Raw genomic sequence first — 23,698 nt, 5'->3', positions numbered from 1 at the left:
ACTTCCCTCGAGTTACGAACAGGGAAAAAAGTCCCCCCTCCCTCCCCTTAGAGGCTTCTGGAGGGGGGAAAAGGGTCAGAAACTTAAAAATAAACACTGTACTGTTAAATAAAGTCACTTACCAGGCCTTGGTAGCCTCCAAACCACAGGAAAAAGAGCAGGAAAGAGCTAAAAGCCGACACCCAGAAAGAGCCTGGCAGCCATTTTGTGGTTTTCCCCGCTCCTCTCCCCGCCTAACAGCTGATCGGCTGGCTCTGAGCAGGCTTCCGGAGGCTTGCTCAGCACCTAAAAAGCCTGCCTGAGTGCCTTTGTGCTGAAAAAATCAGCACAACATGCTTTAAAACATTATTTAAAATTGGCTTCATTTTTTAAAAAAAAAAGAGTTCTAAAGTGCTGCCTTTAGTGTTCCCTGCCTTCCCTGAACCTAAGGGGAAAAAAGAAAGAAAATATCCCCCCTCTAGTGGCAGAAGGCAGAATAGCAGCTTCCCATTAGTTTCTATGGCCAGAAAAGAGCAGATACGGATTAAATGGTTTTCAATGCGTTCCTATGGGAAATGCAGATTCGACTTAAGATCTTTTCGACTTGAGAACCACCTTCCAATACGGATTAAGTTCTTAAGTCGAGACCCCACTGTAAAGTTCAGCTTAATCATATGAAAGGGCAATCATTTTAAAAAAGAGAAACAAGTTGGAGGAAATTTCTCAGTGCCCCACTGACTCATGCTGACAAAACAGAATGTAGAGAATAGTTATGCCGCTGTTTTCCTTCCCCCCCCCCCCCGTTACTGCTATTAATTCCAAGAGGTCAGAAACAAACAGCGCTTGGAACACCTTCCATTTGTGAGTTCCAGCATAAGAGAAGAAGCCACTGCCAACATCTCTTCTACCACAGAAAACATGAGGGGAAGACTCCCTAGACAGATGGCTTTCCTTCCAGCTGCCCTCTGAGGGAAAGTGCCAGAACATCCTGGCCCCTGGGATGCCCCCAGAGCCCCATGTTTCATAGTATGTGACAGTTGGCATACAGTAACACTGAAATGTTTATGCAAATCTAATAAATGACTGTCTTCCACTGCTAGTTCACACTGTATTAACTCTATACAGCTATACAACTATTAATATATCTAGGTGGCTATTCACAATTCTGAAAGTGGAACACCAGCAAATAAATAAAATAAGCTGGAGATGTTGACATTAAACCTCAAAACTTGAACATTTTACTAGCTCTTGAGATTTAGATGTGACATTTCACCAGCATTTGCTGGAAACAGGAAAAAAAACACACCACACCACACCTTAGGCAGACCAACCTTTGGCAGGCTATAGCGAGACACTGTCATACTCGGGGGGGGGGGGGGTCTGTACATTCCCTCAGAGTGTGGAAAGCTTTGACAGGGAACTCATTCCCAGAGATTAAAAATTCCATTGATTTTAAGGGAAAAAACATGCCTCAGGTAGCAGAAGCGTGCTATTCATTATAGATCACAGCATGTTATAACACTGCTTGTCTAGTCAGAGTTCTTGGGACCTGCGAGCAAGTCTCCTGCAAAGAGAGTTCAACATCTGTAAGAATTACAACCGGTTTCTTGACATTTCGCAAAGAGAATACCAATAAGTATTATTAATACTTTTCTACCTTGCTTTTCCACTACCGTGTTTTCCCCAAAATAAGACAGGGTCTTATATTAATTTTTCCTCCAAAAAACACATTAGGGGTTATTTTCAGGGGATGTTTTATTTTACAGCAGGGGTCTCAAACATGTGGTCCAGGGGCCATTCGCAGCCCGCCGGATGGTAGTTTGTGGACCCTGCCTTGCCTGCCCCCCCCTGAAGCGCCCACGTGTCCCTCTGCTGTCAAGAGTCAAAAGAAAAAACCCTAGCCTCGCTCACCGGCTCCCTCCCAAGACAGCGCCTCTTGCACCCTCCATCCGGAACTACAGCCTGCCAGCCGGCAGACAGGCGGGCCGGCTGCAGTTGCGGATGGAGGGTGCAAGAGGCGCTGTCTTGGGAGAGAGCCAGGGAGCAAGGGGCGTTGCCAGCCCTTTTCCCCAAGTGCCTGAGCTGCTGCCGAGCAATGCCTGAGAGCGGAGCTCGCTCCCAGCCTGTCCTCGAAGAGCACCTCCAACAGCAGCTGCCACTTCCTTTTCCAGGGAAGCAGCTCTCTGGCTCTCTTTCTCTCTCGGCACCCCCAGCAGTAGCCCGGCTAGCGGTCACCTCAGCACCCAGTGGTGCTTCCTCCTTCTCCTCTTCGTCCTGCTTCAGTCACAAAGTTTGCTCCTCTGTCGTGGTGGGGGTAGCTGCTGCTACTGAGTGCGCTTTTTTTCAGGGGGGCCTGAGGTTGCTGGACCTCCGTGTGTGTGTGTATGTGTTTGTGCATGTGCGCCCACTCACACCTGTGGGGGGTCAGCCCTGTTTAATTTTGCAGGTACCAATGGAGGCTTTTCTGTTTGGCAAGGCGATTCTGTGAGGGTTTTTTTTTTTTAATTTTATGTCCTGCCCTCCCCCCCCGGCTAGGCAGTCGCCGGCACTCCGTCCCTTCTCCGCTTCTTCGTCCTGCTGGTGGTGGTGATAGTGAAGAAGGAGCCAGAGGGGGTTGTGGCCGGCGATGAGGGCTCGTGCGCCCCTCCTCCTCCTCAGAGCCCCAGGCGGGCTAAGGAAACTCCTGGGCGGCTTCCTCAGGCTTTTGCTCCACTTGGCGGAAAATCTGATGCAGCCCAGCCTCAGCCAGACACTGCCTCCAGCGGCCCCCACGTAAATTGAGTTTGATATCCATGTTTTACAGTCATGTCATCTTCTGGTTGCTGCACAATGGTAGAGGGCGGGGTTTCACTTAATTGGGGCTTATTTTTGGAGTAGGGCTTATATTATGAGCATCCTGAAAAATCACACTACGGCTTATTTTCAGATTAGGTCTTATTTTAGGGAAATGGTACTGAAGTAGTGCTCATGCAGCCTACAAGCACCATAAAATATAATAAAAAAGAGCAAAACAAAATCCAACCACAGACATATTAAAATCACAAAAAAGCCAAACCAAATAAAGAAATCCATTTACATTAGCTATGTACAGGGTAGATAAAAGTCATTTTTAAAAAAAAAAATCAAATTGCTTTTAACCCCAATTTAAGCTTTTTAAAATTATTTTTTAATTTAAATTGTTTTTAAAAACTCCATTTTTAAAATTTAAATTGAAATTTCAATCCATTTGATTTAAATCAAATCCACCCTGGCTTTGTTTACAGTTAAAATCATCTAGCAAATCAACACTGTAAGCCAAATGTCCACACCCTTCCTAAAAGCAACAAGAATGCAGCTGACTGTAACTCTGAATAGAATGAATTTTGTAGTCCTGGCCTATAAGCTCTCAAGCAGGACTTTGAATTCTGAAGCAGACCACTCTGGAAAATCTGAATACTTGAGTGTTTAAGGCATTACAGGATAAAGCCAACATCTTGAATGGACTTGATAAGTGATTTGCAGCCAATACAAATCTTTCAATAATGGGACAGCCAATCTACCTATTTGTCAGTGAGCGGCCTAGCTGCCATATATTGCACCATCTGAAGAACATGGACCCCTTTCAAGGATAGACTGCATTACAGTGTAACTAAGGCATGAGTGACTGTTTTCAAGTCAGATGAACTCAGAAAAGTCATAGCCAGCACACTAATGGTGTGACTACAATGTGGGGAATGCTCTAGGTTTGGGATGGTCAGATTCTATTGACTACATGACATATACCTCAGTGTGAATCAGCCCAGAGTTCCCCCACAAGCCATAGTTTTTTCCCCTGCTGCTGGGGCTTCTACCTTTTTAAAAATATAATGCATGGAGGGACTTGTGGCCATTTTATTTGAAGGCATTACACCTGGCTACAACAGCAGTGAGACAGGAACACAGCAGCAAAACAGGATACTGTTTGAATTCTCATCTCCAAAAACCTGGTGTCTGGGTCAGCTTTCCTCTGCCCTTCCCATTCAGCATTGTTATTTTCTCTCCCATCCACTCCTTTTTGTTTTAATGGTTTGCTAGGTTAGGCAGATTATCAAATAAAAGAAAAAAGAAAAAAAGACACAGAAAAAAGAGAGGGGAAAGTTATACATCAGTGTTGTTTCCAGCTTGTTAAGGCAACTCTGCTCTAATCATGCCTCCAAATCTGGACAGCCAGAGCAGAACTAAACAAGCTGCAAACAAGACTTCTGAGTGTCAATTTCCTCCCCTCTCTCTGCTGCCTCCAGTGGGGCCAGATGAAAAGAATCAACTCAGGGAAACCTGATTTCCCAGGTGTCATTTCCCAGTGAATCCATCTGCATTTTTCCTACTGTACAGTAGAGTGGGGCTGTGAAAATACCTCATCAATACTGCCATTTGTGGCACAGGACAGCACACAATCAAGAAGCACTCTAAGACAATGAACTCGACCTTCTAGAACAAATTGAAACGTAGTCCTTAAGTTTGCTTCCTACTGATCAGTAGCACCTCTGTCTTGTCAGGATTTAATTTCAGATGACTCACCCTTATCGAGACCATATCTGAGCTCAGGGAGCGAGCAAGTGTATTGACTGTTTCCTTGGTGTTAGGTGACAAGTAACAATAGTCTTAGATGTTAGTAGCATATGGTGGCATCTCACTCCAAAGCTGTGACTGACCTTTCAAGCATTGCAGCAATACAGAAAAGCTAAACGCAGTGGCATTTTTCAGGCCCTGTTCTCACAAAAAGGAGCTATCAAGACTCCTGTGGTTTCTTGTCTATATTCATTGTGCACTCTCTGCTCAGCTATCAGACTGCTCGTTCTGCTTTCTCTTCACCACCTGCAATTCCTTATCAGACGTATTTGAGAACGAAGTTCAGAATTGACATTTTGATTAGCAGGAAACAACCATTTGCTGCCCATTTTTTGCTGTTCCCTAGCAAACATTAGCAAGACGCCAAAGAAGATACTTAAAAACTTGGAAAACCCATATGACTGTAGTTTTTGACAAAGAAAATGCAGAGCGTGGTCCAGCACCATCAAAAGGCTTGGAAAGCCCTGGATGCGACAACTCTATGCCACAGAAATGCATTGTTTTAGCCATTTATATCCACCGACACACATCCCAATATTGGAGGAAACAAATCCAAGGGCCGCTGCCAAAATTTCAGGCCCTCCCCCAGCAGGACAAAGATAACAGTGCAAAAGTCTCGGCAAGTAGGGTGCCTTTCCAAGAGGAAATGCTTGGCAGGATTCCTCCTGCCGGCAACAGTGTGTGAATTCATGATAAGAACCAGGGGTCAAAAAAAGTGTCTCAGTTTTTAAAAACAGAGCTGAAAGTTATTTCTAATCACTGGATTGAAAATTTGTGGTTCAATAGCTGGACCCTGACTTTGGGGCAAAGGGGAAGATACAAACATGGGATAGATGCTCATTTTCTTGCAGCAAGAATCCAAATGTATTTCAAATATAGAAATATATTTTTCCCCTTAAAACCCCAGCCTTCACCTACCAGAGCCTCTAGCAACAAACACAGCACTAGAAGCAAAACTCCCTTAAGAAATAAAAAGAGTTGGTTTATTCTAGCAGGCAGCTTTCTTTAGCATTCCAATGTTGCAGAAGAGCTTGCTTGTATGTTATGTCAAGTTATCAGGAGTGTCTACATAGGCTTTCCTGGTGAGTAATTGCTCAGGCAATCTGGAAGGAACTGCGTATCTAGAGGGACAAGGTAACTGTATCATCATTTTCCTTAACATGTAATTTTGACCTTTAACCTTTCTTCTGTGAAAGGACTGTGGGCTCTATTGGGTTTTCTTACTAGAAACAAATGCAACTCACAGTACTTTCACAACGATATCTAACTAGTTTTGTCAAACATTACTTTGTTTCAATAGCAGCAGTTAGAATGACTGAACAGTGTTTTCTTGCAACTATTGCTGAATAATAGAGAACAGGATTTACTGCAAATCACCAGGAAATCCATTAGCTTTTCACAAGATAAAAATCCTTTTCATTCTGAGATCAGAAACATTTTGTGAAAACTCCAAATTAGTTGAGGAGCCAGGACTGAGCAGGTGGCTAAGAGGTTATCAATACATTGTTTATTCAATATAAACAAATCTAATAGTACAAGGGTAAGGGTGGTTATTAGCTATGCAACTACATACATGGCATGTACCATGCAAGGTAGTCATTCTTAGGGATGTAGCTCCTTGCTTCTCATGTCTTTGTGGGTGAGGGCAAGGAACCCTAAAATTGTTCTTCTCACACTGAAAGAGACCATGGTACTTTCTGGGACTATCAACTCAAATTTGATGTCTTGTGCAACTGCACCAGAAACTACAACCAAAATTACAATTACTTCCACTTTGTTTTATGTAATTTTATGAATGAGAAACATTGGATGGGTTGTACAAGTCTTTTAAAAAATTAACAAGCTCTCTTCTGCTTGCTGTTGTGTGCAAACCTTGCTTGTTAAGGGAAAAGGACCCTTGATTTATGTGGATGGCTGTTGGAAATGATGGCCAAGTGGTATAAATCTTAAATACTGCTTGTTTTCCTCTCACTCTGAAGGCAAGAAATCTCAAAGGCCTGGAAATTTCTGCTTAAGGTGACTCGTAGTTTTCAGACAGCCTAAGTGGGTGAGAACAAAGATTGTACCAAGTAATCTTCCCATATGTTTTCTGTAGTGTCACATTCCTGATCATTTGCCTTTCATGGCTTATACCTTGTTTTCAAATGGTAGAGCATCCTCATCACGTTTCATGCCAAACTATGAACGCCTGCATCTTACAGCTTTATACTCTTTGGTGTGGGAGAGAACAGAAGTTGATCCTCTTATAAAACTGCTAATGCCCCAGCCACATTAATATTTTATTATCTAGCATAAATATTCTGCATTACCGAGATGTAGGTTCTGGCTTTTGATTAGACATCATTAAATCCAATTAAATAACTCTAAACTTTTATGTAACGGAAGCTTAAGGCTAAGCTGAACAGAGGTGAAATAAAATTATACAGCTGGGGCATGTTGCTGCACTGCCAAGGGAGATCTGACTTGATAAAGATGTGCTAGATAGTAGATAGGTCTTTGCTTCTCAGAAGTGCCACACAAGAGCCTCCATTAGGAAAACAAACAACATCTGAGGCAGGCAACGGGCAAACTAAATCAATCACACTGCATTGGTTTCTTGTCTCAAAACTTGTTGGATGGAATAATGATGAAGGCCATGGTAAAGACCAGATTAATGGGAACACAACATCATTTCCTACATGGTTTCCTATTTGAGGTAGACATCCGGGGGGGGGGGGGTAGAAGGAAATCAGACACCACATGAACTTTTTGAACAAAACAAGCAGAAAGGTATTTGGGAAGACACATGCATGCAATGAGGTACCCATCTGAGACTTCTTATGTGAGTGTTCAAAATGCCAGATTCAACAGGCATAATGTTGTGTCTTTCCTGCCCTACGTAGTAGTTTATTAAGCTGGATGGAAAGTTCGAAGGTTTAGGTGTCTGGTGGCAGAGCCAGAAGTTGGGAGTTCAATTCCCCACTGTGCCTCCTGTGAGCAGAGCCAATCTGTGTGGCTTCCAGCAAACTGCACAATCCCAGGGTGCCCCCAGGAGATGGGAATGGCAAACCACCACACCTTGGAGGGTTTTTTTGTGGTTTTTTTTTTTTCAACCTCGCATGCTGCCTCCAGTAGGTCTGTTTGAGAGAGACTTTTATAGGCTGGTGTGACAGTAAATCTTTTCAGTACTAACCAATACTTCCCTTCTGCCTCTGAATTCAATGAGAGGCCCGCCTCTCTGCTCAGCTTTTTCTTTCTCTAGGGCATGTCTTTGGCTGAAAGCAATCATGTTTGTCAAGATTTTAAATCAGCGTTCCGTTCCACAATCTTATAAAAACAGCATTAGTATTTTAAGTGTATGCCAGCACCATCCAACGCTGGAGGCATTCAAGAGAAAATTGGACAACCATCTGTCAGATCTGCTTTGATTTGCATTCCTGCAAGGAGTAAGGGGTTGGACTCGATGGCCTTATAGGTCCCTTCCAACACTGTTATGATTCTGTGCTCTTCAGGGATGGCTCTAAGTTAAATGGTGTATTGGGGATGTATCTTGAGGTCAGATACATCTCTGGAATCGCCTCTTTTGACCAGATTCTTTGAATACTTCCTTCTTCTGTTGAACATGAACCCCATTTAAAAGCTTTGATCCATGACTAATTCCCATCAGTCGATTATGAATTTCCATGTACAAATCAGTAGCTTAAACACATTCACAGTTCCTTCACTGCACAGTATTGTTGGAAGCAAGATCTATCACAAACTGTAACATTAAACCCTAATGTAAACACCACCCATGTATCTACAGCAACCTTCTAGTACAGCAGAACCATGCTGCCCTCCCGCCCTGGGCAACTTTTTCTCTGTGCTATGAGTTCCACTCTCTAGCGTCTATGCACTGAGCATAGCTGCTCATATCTATATTTGAAGACCCACTTATGTTTACCATTTCCACCTGCATGGAAGATGTGAACATCAGGGATATAAATCTTCATTTACTGCCCTCATGGGTTCTCACAGGCAAAAATTTAAAAGGGTAAAAAAAGCTTTTGGCTGCTGAGTGAAATCATGAGAGTGTGAGGATTATTTTGCATTTTGGGATATTCCTGCAAAAATTTCACAGTAGTTCTTGCACAAAACCCTGTTTTGTTTTGTTTTTACAGAATAAATGCTTTATTTTACAGAGGGGAAATCAAATTCTCTGTATAAATCGCTATGCTTCTTCCATATAATATATATATATTTTTGCACAAAGTACTATCTTCTTTTGTTACAGCAGCTAGTTTTCTCTCCTCTCCTGTGAAGGAGTAAAAGATCACATACTGGTTGATACTTTTTTTGTTGTTACAGTTGGATCTTTTAAGATAGTTTTTGACCTCAAGGATAAGAAAATCTGCAGATATTCTTTAACCCCTAGTGAACATCTGCTCAGATGGAAATGTTCTTCTCCAAACATCTGCACGCAACACATAGTGCTCAGGGCTAGACAGAGATCTCATGTTGGGGCCTTCTCCATGCCAGCATCAAACTATAGGAAGCCAACTTCTGAGTAACATATGAAGAGGCCTATTACATTCTCTGATCATCACTCTATCAATGAACAAACCGTACCATTTATAATGCTTGTTTCAATGGCTGAGTACGTAGTTTAGTAAGCAGTTCATGATGGAGAAATCCACACCACTTCCAAACGTTGCGGTGTTGCGGGCTAAAATAACTGTCTTTCCCTCTCAAAACACCTCTGCTCATGTCAAGGAGCTTTATTGATTCAAATCCACCAGCATAAGGGGAAAAATTCCCATATTAAAAAAGAGTAAGATATACATTTTAGAAAGACTCATTTATCATAGTTTTCAGATGGTCTGCTGAAAACAGATAATTCATAAGTGATGAACATATTTTCTTGAAAGGGCAGACTGGAAATAGAGAAATGAAGGCTGGATCATTTCCACTGAACACACAGCCCAGAAATGCCATTTCCTCAACATTTCTTTCAATTCAAATTAGGAACTACCCAGCTGCCAGGTGGCACTTCGGTTTCAGAGAGTATGGAACAGACTTAGCCCAGAAACCTGCATTTGCTCTTCTGTAGCATATGGCCGTGCAGATTTCTCTACACAGAAATGGGTCAGGACTAGAGATGGGGACAAATTAAAAAAAAAATGGTGATTCGTTTTGATCCGTTATTCATCAAGGTTAACGAATCAACATATACAAATATATGAATGTTCTTCAATGAACTGATCCGTTCATTGGACTGATCCGTTGATTCGTCTGCATTTTAAATGGCTATAACACTGGCCCCCGACGACCTAGAGGCACCATATGTGTAGGGAAGCTTCCTCAGACACTTTTCTACAACTCCTTGGGTGATGCTGCCAAGCCAAACTCCAAACAGAGAGACATTCACCCCATGCCCCCAAAAGAAGAGAGTTTCCCCCTCTATGATCCAACAAATTAAGCTATCTTCTGCTGCAACGATTCTTGGTCTAGGCGAGTGTTTGGCATTACAGAATTAGTCAGAAAAAAACTTGGCTCATTCTGGCAAAAGCCTTCCCATTTCCAGTTCAAAATGTTTTGAGTTCTTGTCTGTCCGTTGTGCACTTAGTTCCAGCTCAGGTGACAGACCATTACCCTGTTACAAGGCACGCCATTTATGGTGTTTGTATTTCTTGTTGAATTAGAGACATTTCCAAAAAGAAAATACAGATTTCAGGCCCTGAGGAAGATAACAGGCAAGGGCTCTAAACTCTGGCAAGATGCCCCCAACTTCTGTCTCCTGGAGTTTTCAGGACACTTGGCAAACCAGAAGTGATTTGTGGACTGTGATTTTCCTGGAGGCACAATCAAGGCTTTCTAACAGGTACTTGGCTCCTCCATCAATCCCAATGAGAACAGACCAGGAGAGGAGGGAAGGGAAGGAGACACTAGCCTAGATAAGCAGGCTATAAAAATCATCCATCACACTGTCCCTCTCAAGATTTCTCAGAAGGGAAAAAAGCTATCACCTTGATAAGAGAAAATAGCATAATATCCCGTCCCATTCAAGGGGAAGAGGAAGTCTTGAGTTTAGGCAATTAACACATGCAGTGCATGATATCAAGTAAACGGCGATCATGGAAGAAAAGACTGCATTTGGTGCCCATGGGCCATTTCATACACCATGTTTTTCTACCTAATCATACAAAGATTAGGTACGACTCAGGCATTACTAATAGCACTTACAGATGAAATCCCCTGCCCATCATGAATGCCTGCAAAGACAGTGCCTTTGAATTTCTATCACAAATATACTGTTCAGGATTCCTGCTTGCATGAAGGCCTTCTTTCTGCAGATGTTTGCATTGCATTCTTGGACATCTGCTGACTGATGTAGAGCAGGCAGATCAGTAGATGGATCTACTCTAACCCCACTCCTTGCTCTTGGGTCACCCTACTAGTAAGATTTGAATGAGACTAAAACCATATTAGAATATGGTTTTATTACTTCCTCAGCACCACAAAACCAAACAGAAACATGTACATACACATATCAGATGACCGACTTTCATATCTGGCTGTGTATATCAATTTTCACTTTTCCTGGCCAATATTCAGAAGTTCTGTGTAGAGACTGCCAGGTTAAAACTCTCCTGAGAAGAGAGAAAAGATCCATGGATGATAAGCAAATCATTGAATATAATCCTTGACTAATCCTTCTGTGACATCCATTTATACCTACTGCAAGTTAATTCCAAAGCATGTTTTTGTTCACATTCTTACTTCAGTTGCTGTCTACCAAACCAGCTATATTTAAATTATGTTGTGCAACGAAACAAGCAGGCAAAAAGGTCACAAAACTAGCTAGCCTCTGCATTGTGTTCCAAAAATGTGGGATGGAGCAGGGAGAAAGATGATTTTACATATTATGGCCACCTTGTGTCATTAGCCACCATACTCAAATAGAAGCTTGCTGAAATCGGTGACATTTAGAGTAGGCCCACCAAATCTAAGGAACTTACACATGTCTTGACTCACAAAATCATCACTGATTCAATGGGCTTTCTCTAGCTGCAACCTACCACTGGATTTTAGCTAATGTTGCAATTGGCTATGCACAGTGACATCGCAGTATCTGAAAATAACCATGTGTTTGTACACAAATTGTGCCACACTACTGGTTTTGTGAAAAGAGAACAACAGGCTAGGCTACTAGAAGGCAGGCATTATCTGAGTAATGAGCAAGCAGTAACTCTTTTTAAAGGTTTGTTTCCTCTGCTGGACCCAGAGCAAACTGAGAAAGGCAACATGAAACCCCCGTCTAACATCAACAATCTCACATACTGTGCTCTCCTGCTTTGTGACACTGTCATGGAAAAAACTTTACCACTGATTTTCATAAGAAACCATAGTAATAATATGGTCACCCGTTTTATATTTTAAATTTTGATGTAAATTTTATCAGAAGAAAAAATGTAAGATAAAAGGCAATCTTGCCAAGCCAGTTAGTTGATAACCCAACATACAGTTAAATTCAAACATTCTGACTTTTATCCCATGTCTTTCAGCCTAGCTTAACTGATTTAGGAGCATCTCGCCTCCATTGGATTACTTTTGGATTGTTTGTTATTCCATATGTTCCTTCATGTCTTATGGGTGTACATGCAACTCTATGTTCCTGGTCACTTAGTTAAATTACACTGGAACTCTGATACTGTATAAACCTGAATCTGGTTTTCTCATAAGAAAAAAAGAAGCTTTAAATCATCAGGGTCATTTTTTTTAAAGCTTGATGATTTGCAGGTCTTTTGTAGTTTCAGTTTAAGAAAAAAAGAGACTACAACCCATGTAGTCCACAAACCTACTCCTAAACAATTACCTGCAAGAGAAAAATATTCTGAAACACATTGTATTTCCACTTTACCAGACTGACTGCAGTTATTATGGAAATACATAATCCTAACAAAATTAAACTGAAGCAGAACAGATTTGGTTTAAATCACAATTCAATTAAAAAAAAACAGATTGTTTGTGCCAATATAAATTTTAAAAATCAATTTTATTTAAATCATGATTTAAATCAACTTGATTTGGAAAAATCATTGATTTTTGTCCACCTTGAACTGAAGCATGATCTTGTCTACACAGCTGTGGTACTGTATGTAACTTGAAGGCAAAAAAAAAAAAAAAAAAAAAAGATCCAGGTTCAATTCTCAACATCTCCCAATAGAAATTGGAAAGAATATGGCCTCCAGCTTTGGAGAATGATTGCCACTGGATCTTGATAAAACTAGTCTAGACAGACCAAGGGTCTGACTCCATACAAGGCAGCAGGTTTGGGAAACAGATTAGCTGCTGTGGCAAGAAAGAGGATGCTCTGCATCATGGATCCACACAGATAATTCCAATATTAGCACTTTAGTGTCAGTTGTTTTGCACCATTAGCAACTATCAATGACACCATTCCAACATGTTCACCACTGATTCCACAGAACCTTCCTTCCTCATAATGCCTTTATCTCCAGGGGTGGGACTAAAGTCGCAAGACTCACTGTCAGGGACTCACTTAAGTCACATCGCTGACTCGGTTCTTTCTTCTTCTCTCCAATGACTCAGACTTGAGAATGCACTCACTCCATCCCTTTTTTTGGGGGGGGGGAAGCTTGTTAATAGTGACTCAGACGTGGGGCTTGGTACCTGGAATCAAGGACTTGGGACTAGACCCAAAGACTTGCCAAGATCCCTGCTTCCTTTAGAAATATGTGCTTGTCACCCTCACAGTTTCAGACTACAGCTTTAAGACCCACTCCTTCTGACAGGTATTTTGAACATTTGACCAGACCCACTCCTTCTGACAGGTATTTTGAACATTTGACCATTTAGGTCTATTGCCAGCTTTTTAATACATACATATTATTTTTGCTGGCTTTCTACTATTATAATATTTTAATACTGAAAATGGCTCACCTTCCCCTGTTCCTGGACAATTGGTGGCTCTGCATTTTTTTTACTTGTTTAAGTGCCAATAAATAAAAATAAGGGCATTTGCCTACTGTGTTGTTACAGAAATTTAATAAACACATTAACCATATGATTTATTGCCATTTGCACCTGTTTCCTCCTACAAACACAAAGAGGAAATATATTAAGATGAAAGCCATATTATGTTCCTGTGGAAGAGGCAATGGTAGAAGAAACAGCATTACTAAAGGAGTGGAAATAGAAGGTTTAAGAGAGAAGATAAACATTGCTGTTTTGGAGACAAATTACTGTACTGGCATGGGACAATGTTCCTAATATCAGATGAAGTTATACTGCCATGGGCATTACAATTGCATTATTATTGCTGGGAAAGTGTAGGTCCTAAGTTGAAACTAGTAAACTTGTTTATGGAGCAGAGAATGAAAGACTGAAGACCATGAATTGTATTCTGCAGTAGATAAGGCATGGTGATGATGAACCTAATCTAAGAGAGAAGTTCTCAATTGCTGGCTTTCCAGATGTTTTAGGTGTTCAACTCCCAAAATCCCCAGCCAGCATATATGGTGGTCATGGATTCTGTGTATGGAAACTGAAAACATCTGGAGGGCCAAGGACTACAAACTACATGGAGATAGACCTCTTGGGTATAGCACAGGAAAGGGGAATGAAAGATGAGGAACAACCAGTGAATATAGTTTGCATAGGCAGAGACAGAAGATATAGTAGAAACTCAGGCCCATTCCCAAGAAGGGCCAAATGTGTTAATGGCTGGGGGAATCTACCTGCCTGGTACCCTTCCAACACCTCAGTCTGCTTCTAGGAAATTACCAAATTCTACATGGGTTAAGTTCTTTAACTCTTACACCAACCCTGCAAGGTAGAAATGCCACATAGAGACTTTGGTTTTAAGTACAACAAACCCTCTTAATCCCTCACCACCACTCCCAAACTGTGTGAAGAAATTTTATAATTTTTTTATATATATATATATATATATATATATATATATATATATATATATATATATATATATATATATATATATATATATATATATATATATATATATATATATATATATATATATATATATATATATATATATATATATATATATATATATATATATATATATATATATATATATATATATATATATATATATATATATATATATATATATATATATATATATATATATATATAAAAAAGGCGGGATATAAATCAAATAAATAAATAAATAATATATATATTCAAAAACAGTCTCAAGAGTTTCAAAGACAGTAAAAAAGGTTTAGGGACAAATTATTAAAAGCTTGAGGCAGGAGCAGTACAGAGCAAACATACAAGAAAATAAGAGAGCTATCTAAACTACTCTAGGACTTGCATTCTAGCATGGCTTAAACATATTCTCAGGGCATACACAGAGGCATTTCTTGGAGCAAGGCAGCAAATGAGCATAGCACCTCTCCTGAGAGATAACCAAGCCAAATGAAGTAACTTCAATCCCTATTTCATCCCTTACGCTTCAGCTTTTGGACTCTTCCAGAAGGTCTCCTAATCAGGTTCCCTTGGACATTGAAGAAGCCAAAAGTAGTTTCTGCCCACTTCCCTCAATCAGCTGAAAACCGTCTTCCCAATTAGCTTAGTATCAGGGAATGAGCCAGCTGACCTTAAAGATAGTTCTCACACCTATATGCAGGTACTCATCCCTTCCAATTACTAGTGGGCATTATTCCCACCCCATTCAGTCAGCTCATTCTAAGCACCGACTACAAAGCCTGAACTTCCCAGAAGAACACCAGAATTCACGATTCTTCAGTTTCCCAGTCTCTTGACAATACAGTAAATGCTTTAGCTTTGCTCAGGGCTAGAGTAGAAAAATGAATAAAACTTGACTGTTGAATTCATATTTAAGCCAAAGGAGAGTGTGATGCTTCAGTTGACAACTAGTTGAAAAGACAGGGAGGAAGAATATTTAACAATGGGGAGTCAGGAGGGCTTCAGGTGATTCACTAGTAATGAACTCACTGTTTCGATGAATTTCTGGGTACAAGTACAGACTGGATTTTGAAACATATATATTTTGAAGCCAACTAGTGCAACACCAGTTTTAGAATTCCACTTCCATATTTTACAGGCCTGACCACTTTCATGGCCCCCTTTCCACTATGATGTAGTCAGGTTATTTTAATCCTATGAAAATACCACCCTTATTTGTCACTTTTCTGACCGTCCAACTAGTTTGGATGTTTCCCATTCTACCGAAACAACAGAGGTTACACAATTGCTACTTTATATCCTAGACATAGCACTATAATGCCATCACCATCCCTTTCAAAAGAGTACCTGATACTCTGAGTACTATTTTCCACAATGATGACACTGAATTGTCCTCCTCCTAAATATCAACTATAGAAAGTGTCTACCTTGCCCGCTCCAAAATGCTTTTTGAAACATTGGGGGGGGGGAGCAGTGGCGCAGCACCTGTGTTCTTCCAGTCAAGCTTACAGGTTGTGTTTACAAGACAATAATCTCATAATTATACTATATGGGAGGGGGATTCTTCAGAAGCTCATGCATTATCTTAACAGTGATTTACAATAAAACTCATCACTACTTGCTCTGAACTTGGAAGTAAAGAGTTAAAGTTACATATAAATAAATTATAACTTGGGTGGGTGCAGTAACGAAGATGTACAATTATTGTATTTACTCTATTCATTACCTTTGCATCCTGTGCATCTAGTGCCTAAGCATTACTCTGGGCAACTAACAACAGTTAAAGACACATCTGCATGGCAGCATTTTGAGACCAGCATAAGATGCAACATTTTCTAGTTGGGTTTAGTTACATTTTAGAATATTTTTTAGAGGCACCTTTTCAACTCATATACAGTACCATTCTCATATCTTTATTTAAGAAAGCCCTTAAGGATCATATGAGAATGGCTTAAAATAGTAAAGTGCAGCTCAGATGGCCTCTAAAATGTATCCTAAATGGTAACTTAAGTTAAAAGTATTTAAAAGAAGAATAAAGCAACAAGCATACATAGTTCACCAGATAGGACATGGTGTGATTTATCCTTGCAAAGATGAAACATGAGAAATTGCAATTTCATATATAGCTGTATGTCTATTTCTAAGGCTCACAGAAATTGACAAATTGTCTGGAGTAAAATCTGGTATCCAGCATTAAACGTACATGCTTTTCATCTGGGCCTTGTTTCAGGGTCAATGAAGGTTTCCACAAATTATTTTAAGAGGCATCCAGGAACTCAATAGTCTTATTTACAGCACATCCTTTGATCCATTCTCCTCTGACCTGGTAGTTAATTCAGCTTAATCTCCCATCCCGTACTGTTCCAGACACTTGGTGCCAGCACTCCAGTGACCAACCTGCAGTTATTCAAGTCTTCTGTATCGCATCCTTGCACGCAAAATGCGGCATAAATCTCCACATCAGTAGTTTCCCCTTTGGCAGCTGCATTTGCAAACCAGGCCTACCGATTTTGGTGGGATTTAATTCTTCACTAACATGCTTGGAGCTGAAACGGCATATTCATTCAACCTTGAAGTAAATACCACTGAACACAGCAACACTTAACAGCTACAAATACAAGGTTGGTCGGCTATTAGCAGAAAGGGGGGCTCAATATCATGTTTCAGGCTTAACCCTGCTACAGACTCTGACCACAGGCTACTGATGCCTCTCAGGGCCATCGGTGGTCTGCAGTCTGAGCCATATCAATAAAAACAATAAGAATCTTAGAACTACAGATCCGAAAGGGACCCTATGGGTCATGGAGCCCTCAAGGAAGCACAGCAAGGAACTGAACTCTGCAGCCAGAGACCTAAACCACTGAGGTTGTCAGAGCCATATTGTTCAAAAGACTAACATATTTCAGGGAATTAACTTGTATTCCTTTGATGGGGGCAGCAGCTTTTTGTCACAGTCTTGAATTTACTACATGAAGCAATTGGGAATTCAAGGCTACTTTCCCCGTTCTCTGTGGAGGGCAGCAAATCTGTGTGGAAGCTGCTAGAGTGACAGAAGCCTCTCTCCTTTTTTGTCTAATGTGACCTCCAACACTGAGCATGGTACACATGCACATAGTCTGGGAACCAGGCCAACACACTAGACCTATTAGAGCATGAGAGATGGAGGGCAACAACCTTATGCTTGCTATGTGTCCCTGCCTAGGCAGAACGCAGCTTAGGCAGTGTCTGTGAGAGGGGAGTCTACAGGAATTGTGGGGTCACCGTGGAGGATGAACCATGATAAGACTACCAATCAACTTCCCAGCATAAAGCACAGAACAGTTGAATGATCTACTCAAGTTTCTCCATACTATGTTAGTTAAAAAGCATGCTTTTGTTCCCTATAAAATATCATCACTTAAAAGCCAATGTCAACGGCTGGTGAATTCTCTTTTGGTCCCCCTTTTTCCTTCCTTGCAATGCCACTACAACAAAATCCCTTCATGTGAAGCTCCGAATTGTAAGGCAGAACAGTCCCTTAGTGGGGGTGGGAGGTGCCCTCAAGTTGCCACTGACTTCTTGCAACTCTGTGAATGAGTGACCTCCAAAATGTTCTGTCCTCAACAGAGTAGACGTTGTCTAGAGGGGCGGGATAAAAATCAAATAAATAAATAAAATAAAAAAAAAACAGCCCTACTCAACTCCTCTAGACTCAGAACTGCCCCTTATGAGGGATTCAAGCACGCTTCTATGCAATTGTGTTAGTTAAGGGTAGGGGGTAAAAACCACCACCAGTCTTTCTAAGCTCCAGATTTGGGGCAGTGGGGGGGTGGGCAATGCCCCACTAACTGCTCATAGCAAAGCCTTCGCAAGCAGTATTGGAATAGAGCAAAAAGCGAGATCAGCATAGCGCCTGCCGGGCATTCTTTCAGTCTCACCTGAAATACGCCTATCCTGAAACAAGTCCCAAGGAGTTCAACTAGCTTTGTTCCCAGATTAACATGTGCGTGTAGAGGATCACACTCTTAAATTTCTGCACTCAGCTTTCGGAGTTGGAGAGCGAGAGAGAGAAAGTGAAACTAGTACCTGGAGACATTCCTGAGTTATTATTTAAGGAAGCAAAGGAAAAGGGAGGCATTTAACAGCTCACCTTCTGAATTCCTGAACTCAGATCCATTCCTCCGTCTGCCTGTGGTTTCCCTCCTCCCTAGCTGGATCTCCCTCTGGTAAGCAAAGGCGCCTTGACACACAGCCTCCGCCTCGGACAACGGGGGCTACTCGGAAGGTGTTGCAGGCGCCAAAGGACCCGGTCGTCGCCGCTCGCTCGCTCTGCCCGCCTGCCAGAAACCCGCGACACCCTCTCGCGGGACGCCTGGACCGCCGCGTCCCTTTAATTGGAGCCCGCAACTCCCTCTAAAACGCGGCCGGCCAATCAGGAGAGAGACTCAAACTTTTCCCGCCAATGGGGAACGAGCCTTGATCCCCACGTTCTGCGGTTCGTTTTATACCCCTGAAGGGGACGGGTGGAGCTGATCCGGTTAGGCGAGGCGCGCCGCCTTCCAGCTGCGGAGGGCGCGCTGACACATCTGGTTCACACGGCGCGAGCCAGGAGGAGGCTGGGATGCGTCCTCTGAATCACCCGCGGCCGTCTCCTTCGTTCCTTTAAAAGGATTACTGGGGAAAGCTTTGTTGCCCTTAGGCAATCAGTTTATTCACGTAGAGAGGAAATGAGTGTGTTGGTGGGGTGGGGGGACCCGGTGATATTCTTAGCTTCTTAAATCCCAAAATAAATTCCGGTTTTAAGTGGTTTTCCTTGGCCGTGGTTGCTCCTGTCTCGAATGCATTATGTTGTCCATGATAACGGAAAAAGGGGTGTCATTAGCCCCCATAGTACTATTTAAAATTCTAAACAAACAAACAAACAAACAAAAACAAGGTAATGTTTTGGAGTTCCATAGTACTTTTCATCAGCTGTTGTACCATCCGGTTGGATGAAAAGTTTTAAAACAGCATAAAAGTTTTTGCACATGAAAAAACAGGCCATTGTCCTAGGAGAAACATCCTAAGAAATTGACACTTGCTGGAAAAGGCAGGTTGAAGGAAGCAGGAAAAGAGGAAAACCAAGTATGAGATGGATTGACTTTATAAAGAAACCACAGCTTTGACTTTGCAATTGCTGGCCAGGCAGTCAATGTTAGAGCATTTTGGAAGTCACTCATTCATAGGGTTGGCCTAAATTAGAAATGATTTGATGTTACACAACAACTGCCTTTGTACTTTGTTTTTGATTTATAATAATAACCTTTACTGTCTGTTACCGAGACATTTTATTCATGCCAAATAAATATTTTTAAGCCATAACAATGCCATTTGAACCAACAACTAGATGTGAAATTGAAAGCCAGAGCCCAAAAGATTTGTTTAACCATGACATGTCCTATAGTTTAGGAAAACAATTACAATACTTGATAAAGATAATTACAGACGTGTAGGTGAATTTAACCTGTTGCAGCAGGAACATGAAAAGATTTGCATGTTGTGGCACCTGAGAGACAAAGAGGTATCATTCTATTAAGAATTACCGGATTGTATAGTCCACTTCATCAGAAGCCCTAACTGGTATTCCTGGTAGGCAAATACATGCATAGCTACAGAGAGGAAAATGCCATGTTAAATCTGTCAGTCTTAGAGTGCCACAAGGTTCTTTAAGCTATTGACAGGGCTTAATAGTCCTTGGGATCCCTTCCAGCTCTGCAATGCTGTGATCCTATGACTCTGCAAAGAACAAGCATTCTTTGACTAAAAGGTTCCCTGTGTGACACTTATTTAATTTTGTATACTGATAGTTGGTATTTTATTTGATAAGCAGGTGTTGGGAAGGCAAGCTTACCCTGAGCTTTGGGCCAATGGAAAGATTTTTCACAATAGCTTCTATATGAATCACTGCACACACAGGTGTCATATTGTCACACATGGCTAGGGAGCATACATCTCTCCCTGTGTGGTTCTATCACCCTCCAGAGGACTGTGACTAAGGCAGCCTGTCATATCTGTAGAGGTTGTCAATATAGTTCCGAATAATGGCCTGGAAACCTCCATGAACAACTGAGGCTCTCCTCTTCACTTAAATGTTTCCCCAGGAGATTGATAGAAATGCACAAGGAGGGATAGGACTAGCATGTTCCCTTCCTTGGAGGCAACGGGGAGAATGAGCGCCTGCATAAGTTCGCCTGGTTCACCAGGGAGCTGGCAGTGATGAAACAAGTGGGACGGAGACTAGAGTGACAATGGCAGAAAACTGAGGGTGAAGCTGACCGAACACGGGCTAGAGCCCATTTGAAGGCCTATTCCGTGGCAGTGGCTGCAGCAAAGAAAAGGTTTGCCATGGCACCTGCACAAAGTCGTCCAGCAGAGGTGTCTCAAGTGGTCAGAGGCTTGGTACATGCCCCACCAAAAGAGCAAAATATTGACCACTCCACAAACTGCTTTGAGGAATTTGCATGACACTTTGCAGATAAAGTCACTCGGATTCGCTCTGACTTGGATGCTGTAATTGATACAGACCAAGTGGATGTAACTTTGGCCCCGGCTTGTCCTGTTTTAATGGATACTTTTCAGTTGGTGCAGCCTGATGATGTGGACAGGATTCTCAGAGAGGTGAATGCCACCACATTTGTGCTGGACCTTTGCCCTTCCTGGCTGATAAAAACAGCCAGAGGAGGAATGGCCTATCTGAGTACGGGGAGTGGTAAATGCCTCCTTGCAGCAGGGTAGGATCCCTGCTTGCTTAAAGGAGGCAGTAATAAGACTGCTACTGAAGAAACCCTCCCTGGATCCCAGTGTATTGGATAACTACCGGTCTAGTACCTTCCTGGGCAAGGTACTAGAGTGTGTGGTGGTTTCTCATGTCCAGAGATTTCTGGAAGAAGCAGATATCTAGACCTGAGGTTCAAATCCCAGGTAGCCGGCTCAAGGTTGACTCAGCCTTCCATCCTTCCGAGGTCGGTAAAATGAGTACCCAGCTTGCTGGGGGGGCAATGTGTAGCCTGTATAATTAAAAAATTGTAAACCGCCCGGAGAGTGCTTGTAGCGCTATGGGGCGGTATATAAGTCCAATAAATAAATAAATAAATAAATAAATAAATAAATAAATAAATAAATAAATAAATAAATAAATAAATAAATATTTCAATCTGGTTTCAGGCCTGGCTATGGGACAGAGACAGCTTTGGTCACCTTGGTGGATGACCTATGCTGGGAACTAGACAGGGGGAGTGTGTCCCTGTTGGTTCTGCTGGACCTCTCAGCAGCTTTCAGTACCATTGACCATGGTATCCTTCTGGGCTGTCTCTCTGGGATGGCTCTCAGAGGCACTGTTTGATGGTGGCTCCAGTCCTTCCTGGAGGGGAGAACTCATAAGGTGGTGCTGGGTGACTCCTGCTCAACGCCCTGGCCATTGGCCTGCGGCATTCCTCAGGGTTCTGCTTTGTCACCCACGCTTTTTAACATTTATATGAAACCACTGAGAGAGGTTTTCCAGAGTTCTGGGGTTTGGTGTCACCAGTATGCGGATGACACTCAACTCAACCCTATCTCTCCTTTCCACCTAATTCCAGGGAAGATGTCTTGACTCTAAACCAGTGCTTGGCATCAGTAATGGGCTGGATGAGGGCTCACAAACTGAAACTTAATCCAGACAAGACAGAGGTGTTCCTGGTTAGTCAGAAGGCAGATGAAGGAATAGGGATACTACCTGTGCTGGATGGGGCTACACTGCCTCTGAAAACTCAGGTCCGCAGCTTGGGTGTACACCTGGATTCATCTCTAAATTTGGATGCCCAGGTTTCGGTGGTGACCAAGAGTGCACTTGCACAGCTAAAGCTGGTGTGCCAGCTGTGCTTGTTCCTTGAGATGTCGGATCTGGCTACAGTGACACATGCCTTAGTTGCATCCCATTTGGATAACTCTAAAAAGCTCTATGTAGGGCTGTCTTTGAAGATGATTCAGAAACTTTAGCTGGTGCAAAGGTCTGCAGCCAGACCACTGACTGGGGCCAGCTACAGGGAGCATATAACCCTGTTACAAGAACTGCACTAGCTACTAGTCCATTTCCGAGCCCAATTCAAAGTAATGGTCATTACCTATAAAGCCATATACAACTTGTGTCCAGGCTACCTGAAGGACTGTATCTCCCTATTTGTGCCTTTTCAGCAATTAAGGTCAGCAGAGGAGGCCTTCCTCTCGGTCCCATTGCCAGCACAAGCACAGCTGATGGGGACACAGGAGAGGGCCTTCTCTGTGGCAGCTCCCAGGCTATGGAACACTCTTCCTTGAGAGATCAGGATGGCCCCTTCCTTATTAAAGGTAAAGGTTCCCCTTGACAATTTTTGTCCAGTCGTGTCCGACTCTAGGGGGCGGCGCTCATCCCGCTCTTCAAGCCATAGAGCCAGCGTTTGTCCGAAGACAATCTTTCCGTGGTCACATGGCCAGTGTGATTTAGACACGGAACGCTGTTTACCTTCCCACCGAGATGGTACCTATTTATCCCGCTAGGTTGGCGGGAGCTGGGACAAGCAACGGGCGCTCACTCCGTCGCGTGGATTCGATCTTACGACTGCTTGGTCTTCTGACCCTGCAGCACAGGCTTCTGCGGTTTAGCCCACAGCGCCACCACGTCCTTATTATCCTTCTGAAAAAAGCTAAAAACCCATCTTTTCAGGCAGGCGTTTAACAATCACAGCTGAATCCTTGAACCCCATTTTAGCAAATAATTTTAATCTCTTTTATGTATTCATGTTTTAATCTTTCAATTGTATTCTAAGTCATATATTGTTTAATTTATCTTTTAATATTCAACTTCTTGTGTTTTTAAATTCTGTGAATTTTAATGTTGTGAGCCACTTTGGGTCCCTCGTTGGGAGAAATGTGGCAAATAAATAAAACTACGACTACAAATAAAGCCAGTGTAAATATATGTTCAGTGCAACTTGGCATCAATTCATGGTCCCAATAGGGATGATGCTTCACCCCCCCAATGCTTTTTTGGGGGAACAGTCCACTTTACTGGTCAATTAGTCACCTGTGGTGTAATGTGTAAACACCTCTGAGGTTTCATTAGTAGAGGAGACAATGTAGAACAGCAGTGATAGACAGGAGTATTAATAGCTACAGCTGGCGAGGTACTGTAGTTGAGTGAGATGAAATCATTGGGCCT

The 23,698-nt window shown here is 42.2% G+C and overlaps 1 protein-coding gene across 2 annotated transcripts in view; it reads right to left on the bottom strand.

Moving 5' to 3' along the window:
* Positions 1-18,818, bottom strand: part of LMCD1 (LIM and cysteine rich domains 1) — a 76,076-nt gene extending 57,258 nt beyond the window's left edge. The window contains exons 1-2 of one of the 2 annotated variants that reach the window (XM_072989478.2): positions 18,635-18,764; positions 11,070-11,174 (exon numbers count right to left, since the gene is read on the bottom strand). In XM_072989478.2, the coding sequence (XP_072845579.1) occupies positions 11,070-11,093 (24 nt within the window). In that variant the 5' untranslated portion in view covers positions 11,094-11,174; positions 18,635-18,764. Of the gene's footprint in view, positions 1-11,069; positions 11,175-18,634 lie in introns of both variants that reach the window. The other variant, XM_020791417.3, reaches the window with a different exon arrangement.
* Between the last annotated feature and the right edge of the window lie 4,880 nt (positions 18,819-23,698).

Source organism: Pogona vitticeps, chromosome 2, assembly GCF_051106095.1.
Source record: "Pogona vitticeps strain Pit_001003342236 chromosome 2, PviZW2.1, whole genome shotgun sequence".
Lineage (NCBI taxonomy): Eukaryota > Metazoa > Chordata > Lepidosauria > Squamata > Agamidae > Pogona > Pogona vitticeps.
The sequence above is the reverse complement of the archived record's forward strand: the minus strand, read 5'-3'. Positions and strand labels throughout refer to the sequence as shown.